The sequence below is a fragment of the Cryptococcus neoformans genome (genome assembly GCF_000091045.1).
Source record: "Cryptococcus neoformans var. neoformans JEC21 chromosome 6 sequence".
Lineage (NCBI taxonomy): Eukaryota > Fungi > Basidiomycota > Tremellomycetes > Tremellales > Cryptococcaceae > Cryptococcus > Cryptococcus deneoformans.
Genome location: NC_006691.1, coordinates 598,621 through 606,120, shown reverse-complemented (window position 1 = coordinate 606,120; position 7,500 = coordinate 598,621). Strand labels below are relative to the sequence as shown.

At 53.2% G+C, this 7,500-nt stretch overlaps 1 protein-coding gene across 1 annotated transcript in view; it reads right to left on the bottom strand.

Annotated features, from left to right (window-relative positions):
* CNF02070 (telomere length control protein, putative) overlaps positions 1-7,373 on the bottom strand; it is a 9,725-nt gene extending 2,352 nt beyond the window's left edge. The window contains exons 1-5 of the mRNA XM_024657387.1: positions 6,083-7,373; positions 4,478-6,034; positions 1,131-4,403; positions 462-1,081; positions 27-408 (exon numbers count right to left, since the gene is read on the bottom strand). Coding sequence (XP_024513087.1) covers positions 27-408; positions 462-1,081; positions 1,131-4,403; positions 4,478-6,034; positions 6,083-6,994 — 6,744 coding nt within the window. The 5' untranslated portion in view covers positions 6,995-7,373. The remainder of the gene's footprint in view (positions 1-26; positions 409-461; positions 1,082-1,130; positions 4,404-4,477; positions 6,035-6,082) is intronic.
* Positions 7,374-7,500: the final 127 nt, after the last annotated feature.

Below are 7,500 nucleotides of genomic sequence, written 5' to 3'. Positions count from 1 at the left end.
ATCTCGAAAGTCTCAAGAGAACTCACCAAACGTCCTTCAAGAGCAGGGATTCTCTGTCCTTTGGATTTCTTCTCTTTCTCCCGCAGGAGAAGATCCTCCAACAACTGGATAGCTAGTGTATGCTCCCCTTGTTTCCACAACACTTCGCAAAAAACGTCCTGCGCCTCATCTATCACTCCAACATAGGTTTGCAGTTTTTGTAAAGCTGTCAGTGAATTGATAGCAGCTTGGAGATTGTTCGACTTGAGAGCTAGCCTGCTGAGCTTGATATGACACGTGCTTTCTGCTTTAGTCACGAGTTCCATTTTGGGAGTAAGGGCATCGCCGATCATATCTTGACTCTCGCGTTGCTTGACTGAATCAAACACTGAAAGACGAGTAGCAATTATTCTTTCGGCACTTGCAAACCTAGTCGTCATGATTAGCAGTGAGATGGGGGATGTGTTCTGAAGTGCACCCACTCAAATTTATCATTAATATCTTGTAGATCGCGAAGGGTACCCTTATCGATTACTTCTTGCATGCCTTGTTGCAGTTGAGGGTCCAACCAGCGATTCAACTCTCGGAGACATAATAAATTTGTTACCGTCGATTGAATAGATGTCAGCATTTCCTTCTGAAGGCCACCCAAACGCGTCATTTCTGCGCGTACCGCCTTATCAACGATCTTGGAGGCTGACTCGTAGCTTTTACTACGGTGAACAGCACTCAAAGCCGAGTACAGTAATCCAGAAGATGTTGCGCTAGATTCCCTACCGATAGGAAGATTCCAGTCGCCTGTACGCCAGCTCAAGTCGGCAAAAAAAGGATCATCCAGAGGAACAGACCCGCTCGTTCTAGTTTCAGTAGCCACGACGGATGCAAGACGAGATAGACCGATGTCGTGAAGGTGATGAAGGACTGGAATAGCCGATCTAGAATCATTCCCATCAACATTGTAGACTGCTCCTGCCCATCCAAGCGCTTGCCAGGACAAACCCTCGTGCTCAAGTCGGCGTCGTAGGGAATCTCGGATGTCCTTGTTATGTATGCCGTAGAAGCCGTCGGGATCTTCCACATTACTGTAAATGTCGTACATTATCTGCGCATCATTAGCCAAGATTGACTGTTAGAATGATTCCAGCACTTACCTGCCGTACTCTGGGTTCTGCAAGATCTAATGATTCCCCTTGGTCATTCGCAAGCTCAAGGAACAGTAATGCCGAAACATACAAACCGCATTTGACTGCGGCTTTGCTTAGATCGACAAAGTTTACAGAGAGCCAAGCGTTATAACCTAGCATTCCTGACGTGAATGGATGTTCATATCTTCGAAGCTGAAGGACGATGTTGACTATTGACCGTACAGCCTCTATAGAGGCAAAAGGGTTTTGTAATACAGTTTCAAAATGTTCTGAGATGGCTTTCGAGCGCTCGGAAGACATGGAACGACTGCAGACGAGAGCTGCGTGTACAAAATGCCCCAGGAAGTGGTGAAGAGGAAGGAGTGGTGTCGACAGCAGAGGTTCGAAAGACAAAAAGAACTTGTCATGTTGTGATGCGGTTTTGCATAGGAGTCTCGAAAGTTCAAGGGACCAAGTGGCGAAGTGTTCTGCCTTCTTGTTCCAAGTCGCATTGTTTATGACACCATCAAGCTTCATGGCCTGACTTTGTCTAACAGAGCCGATCGGGATGGGAACGAGAATCGGTACGACGTCAGAGACATCCGCGGGGAGCTCTTTCAGGTCCTTTCCAGTAAGGATTGGCTTCATTCTTTGCAGGCAGCGGTACGCGGCGGACCTGATCTGCGGACGACGATCATGCAAAAGCTGCACCATGGTTTTGCACATTGCATGATAGAGTGCGTTCATTGCTTCTGTTTTTTTGTGTTCCCCAGTCGTAGCATTGAGGGCTTTAGAGAAAGTGTCCTGACCGTAAAAGTTTAGGGAAGGCGCCCTCACCTCACCGTTGCAGAGGTAGAGGAGATCTTGAAAGGCATTTATGCCTTCCTTATCCCAGACACTACTTATTTTATCCTTTAAAGACCAAAAAGTCGAGTCAACAAAGACTGATACGACGTCTTGCCCGTGGTCTGCGTCAGCGAGATGAAGGAAATGCTTGCAAAGCTGGCCAGCATTGTGCACTGCGTCATTCTGACTCAAGTCATCCAGATCTCTTAAAGACAGAGGGGATGCGTGTACGGATAGACGGCTTCTTAGGCTATCAGGCCATAGAGCGACAGCTCGTTCAAAAGCCTCTTGGCTGATTTGCGACTTGAACCATTTCGGACTCATTTTAACGATCCAATCCTCGAGTGCATCACCCATCTGGTTAGGCTGACTGCCCGGCGTACCAGACCCGCCGAGTTCAATGCGAATTTCGCCAAGCTGGCAAAATATGTTGACCAATTTTGAAGGCGTCGAGGATAGTGACTCAAGCCAGTCAAAAGCCCACATCACCATGGACAGTACCGTACGACAGATGTCCGGCTGGAGTAAAAGGGTTATGGTCTCGGTAAGAAATGCCTCCCAGATAAGTGGACGCTGAAGCGTCCCTTGATGAACTGAAAGGAGCATTGCCAAAGCTCGCAAGTAACGCCTTTGCTCACTGACGAGAAAGGCATTGTTGATGAGGGATGTGAGGCGTAGGATAGCAGCAAAGGTGAACGCATGGAGAGAGATACTGCTATAGTTCTTTTCTAGAAACCTGCAGACGTTGTGAATGCTTTGAAAAGATGCGGCCGGGTTGATAGCTTTGACTCTTCCCGTCTTTGCATTGTCGTGCGCCATCATCTGGGCGAACGCGATCCCGGCAGCGGACTCTTTCTCCGTCTTGTCAAACCAAGCGACGATTTCATCGACTGACGACTCTAGATCCATCAACTCCCATAAATGAGCTGCCACTCCGTTAGCATAGCTATGGAGAAACTCTTCGGCGGCGTCAGGGCCTGATATGCCGGGGAAGCTACTGAGGAGCGCCAACGCCTCGGCTTTACACTTGTTCATGCTGACGTTCGTTGCTTTATCATTCGATAAAGGCAGTGCCATGGCCATGGCTGCAGCGGCAACAGAAAGTTGAAGCGCAAGATCTTCGGGCAAAACGCCAGCTGCGTCACAGGCGGAAGTGAAAAGCCCAATTTTACCACAATAGAGCATGTAAGCTCCAGCGTGTTCCAAACAGGCGGTAAAGAAGGCGGAGCGGTTGGAAAGCCCAAACAATCGGTGAGTGGTATTCAACACAAACGTGATGGCTGACGACCGTGAAGTATCATGACTGATGGTGGTTGTAGGCGCATACGGGAGATAGAGTGCCGTTATTGAAGGAAGACCGAGTCTGCGCGCTACGGCATTGAGGCCCGCCTGAAGATGATCACTATACTCGGTACCACCTATTGCCGCTTCGTACAAATCGAAAATGACCGTTTGGCGTTGTTTGGCAGAAGCGATGCAGCAATTGAGCTTCCACAGTACGTATGAGAGGTAGTGCTCGGCGAATGTAGGATCACCAGCCTGTGAGTTTGAAACTTGATCGTAGATGATTGGGTGTTCGGAAGGATGGATGGAGGGTCGATAGAGGGCGCTGGCAGCCGTGGTAGCCGCCCGCGCTCGAACTCGCATATCCGGATCGCTCAAAGACTGGGCAATGTAGTGAAACAGATGGTTTTCATCTTCCATGCTCACATCGTCCTCCTCCTCCTCTGCCTCTTCCTGCACCATACAATCCGCCCACAATTTTGACGCCGAGTCGTAGTGCAAGAACGCTTCGATAAAACGCAGCATGGCCAGTCTGACTCTCCACGAAGTGATGGATCCCGCGGTGATCTTGGTAGCGATATAACAGACGAGACGCATGGCTTCGTCCTTTAGATCATCGTCGTTGCTATGATCATTCCCCATCCATACTGGCGCGGAACATTTCAGGAATTCGAGGCATAGCTGCAAAAGACGCTCATCTCGCGCATAGCCATAACTGTTGAGCATGTTACCCAAAGAGGCAACCACAAGGTCGACGGCATCGATCCCTAGCCGCAGCCATCCTTTTTGCATGGCTTCGCATATCGCCCATCCGATCTCTACAGCCCGTAATCCGTCCGCTTGCAAAAACGAATTGACTAGTTGCGTATCTTTGTACGCTTTTGACTGAGCGCCGCCGCCGGCACCGGCACTGACAAGCATCACGCCTTGAAGACGGAAAGCCACAGCGGAACGCAGGAGGGATGTAGAGGCTCTCAGTTCGGCAGCTTTTTCAGGCAGAGGTGCGCTCGTGGTTTCGCCGCTTGCAACCGCAAAATCGTCATCGTCGTCTTCCCCATCGTCGTCTTCATGATGCGACAACTGTGTTGGCTGACCACTAGACGTTGATGAAGACGAGCGGGTGATGACTTGCAGGCAAACGGAAAACAGTCCTTGAAGAGCGGCCGAGACCTGCATTTTTTTTTTGCGTTTTCTTCGAATCAGTAAAAGAAAGGTTAAAACAAGAGATTTTTCAATCAACTTACGTCGGGCAGCCTCCAAATGGCGTGTACCAAAGACGCGGAATTTGACTGTGATTGAAACGTAGAGAGAGACGATGGCGTGATGGGCGTAGGCGTGGGCAACAGCGTTGATGGGAACGTGGGAGGATACTGCGTGAATCGCTTGGGTGGATCGCTAGACTCGGCTTCTTCTTCCTGCGGTGGCGTATCGTACATGGTGGGCGGTAAAAGATCCTGGCGTATCCCCGACTGAACATCAGGCTTCACAAGGATCGGCCAGTCTTCCTCTTCTTCTTCTTCTTCTTCTTTTGCAAGCGGGACATCTGCAAGACATCTCAGACCTCGCCACACGAGGTCTAACGAGGGTATAGAGAGATCCGACGAGGTCAGCGACGGTTTCAAGAGGTGTAAAAGGCGGATTGCAGCATTGATACAAGCCGCGTGGGGGATATACCCATCCAGCTGGAGTAGACCTTGAAAGGCAAGACCGAGGGCTACGAGATCGACACATCGTCGAGGACGTTCACCGGAGCTGATGACCGGCTTGGTTTCCCACTGCGCGGTCGTCGCGTTTAGTATGCTGAGCAAAAGCTCTGAGAGGCGGCGTGGTCGACCGCCGAGGAATGTCGAATGGTTCTCAGAGGCCGCGAGGAGGGGAGTTGTATGCGAATCGTCTAATGGCGGTGGTGGCGGGGGTGGTGTGGGACAAGTATGGTAGAGCAGAAAATCACGGATGGGTTGTGTTTTCGCGCGTTCCAGCGCATAGCTAACGACGGCCGAATCGGGTAGAAACTCTTTCGTGACGGGCTCTGCCAGCGGGACATGATACTGGATCCTGGAGACGGCCGAAAAGAGTCTCAGTATATCCCCGGGTGTGGCTTGATCGAGCCTCTGATCCATCTTGTCCCTCTCGAATTTTTCTCTAGCAAACGTCTTTTCCAGCCATGAGAGTACCTGCTCTTCGAGGTTGAGGGAATACAGCTGGATATCCGATCTGGCGGCTTCGAGTGCGATCGAGTACAGTGCACATACGGAATCGTGTGCGGTGGGAGGACCTTGGACGGCGATAGTTGTTAGCATAGTTTGTATTCCCCTGATCGTTGATGGCGAGTCCACCTTGTCAAACTGGAGTAGGACGGCTGCGGCGTGCGATGCGGAACGAGATGGACCGGGTAAATGGCATTTGCGCAGAGCAAAACTCCATACTTGCTTCCAATCATCTTGGCTCTGGCCGTCGTTGTTGTTTTCGTCATTGTTGTTTTCGTTTGCGCCGGCGGTATAGGACGACAGGATGATTGTCGAGAGAGCAATATAAGCCCAGGACTGCAGGGTCTCACTGTCGTCTGTTAGAAGCGATACCAAGGTCCGGCGGATATCAGACTGAATGTCCTTGGCGAGTTTTGACCAGTGTCTATCGATGACAAAGACTAGTGTTTGGAGTGCTATAAGCCGAGATTCTGGTCTTCCCATGCCGACGGCAGAGACGAGCGAAGCGAGCGGGTTTTCGAGTTTACGTCTTTTGGACGGGGTGCTTTGACGACTGGGTGTTGCCGTGCTTGGAAAAGCTCGCGTTTGGTATAGCTCGAATACACATCAGTAGCCGCCCGAAAAGTAAAATGCCAGACTCACATGGAGGCACGCGTCGCAGTATATCTCGATCGCCGTCCATGAAAGCGCATGGTCGACGGTAAAGTGATGTCCTGCTGAAAAGGACCGAGTCTCAAACGGACATGCTGCAAAGTGATGACGGCCTCTGGCTGCTACCGTCTTCAGCCTCATACTGCCCAAATCGAGGGGCTCAATTCCTCGCGACATGGTCGATTCTTTCGCAAGCATCTCCATCAGTCGCTCGACGTTTTCCGTGACGTCTTGTGCTCCCTGGAGCTCGGCGCTGTGCGCAAGATGAGGCAGAATTCTATGGATCGCGATTGCTATTTGTTCAGGTATCCGTCTATCGCGATCGCGCTCGGGCGCTGCCCAGAGGGTGACGAGGTGCGGAAAGATCTTGACGCTGCCGAGCAAGAACAAGTCGCGGCAGTTGAGTTCCATGTCGGAGAGGACGGTGTTGAGTGCGGTCAAGAGATGGAGGTGGTAGATGGTGACGTGTGGGTACATGGTGAAGAACCGGCGGATTTTGAGGACGATGCCGAGCCCGACTTTCTGGCCTGCGGTCAGCGTGTCGCCGCTCTTCATGGTGGGCGGGACGATGGGCGACACGGTGCTGCACAGAAGAGCGGGGATGATCTGTACCAGGCTGGACGTGTTCAGCGTGACCGGCGGTCTGTGCGGCGGCACGTTTTCCGCGTCCAGCCGTTCCAGCTCGGCTGCGACACCCAGCATATCCGCATCGTCCATCTGGTCGTCGGACACGAGGTCGTCGCCCAGTATGGCCGCGAAACACATGGACATGAGGGCGAGCCAGGTGTGCCGGTCGAGGCTTTCCACGTGCGGCGGGTAGGCGAGCAGCGTGCTGAGCGCCTTGGAGTAGTCCAGCAGGGCGGGCGCGAATATGCGGGGCGGCAGCACGAGCTGGTGGCGCATGTGGGCGACGAGGGCGATGAGCGGCTTGCGGGCGATGAGATGGACTGCCTGCTCGGCGACGAGCCTGACGATGCGGATGGCGTGGGCGAGGCGGGCGGCGGCTGGGATGCTCAGCGACCGCGATGCATGGCACGGACTCACCCTGGGCGTTGGAGCTGCCGCGGAGGACGGCGCGTTTCTCGAGGGCGACGGCGCGGAAGAGACAGTGGAAGAGGGCGAGCCACGGGGCGCCGCCGTGCGTTGCGGCCGCCGCCTGGAACACGCGCAGGTTTTGCGCGTTGGCGAAGATGGGCGGGAGCAGGGCGTGTGCACGGGCCCTGTCCTTTGCGCTGTCCGAGGCGCAGAGCGAGAGCGCGGCGTGGAGGCCGCTGACCGAGTCCATGGGGGGGGGGGGAGTGGGGGGTGACGGGGGAGTGATCGGGGGGAGAAGAAAGACGCGCCGCGCGTTTGATTGTTCATCCGCCACCCGCCGCCATGCCCGCGCTCCCCGCCCCCCCCGCCACACT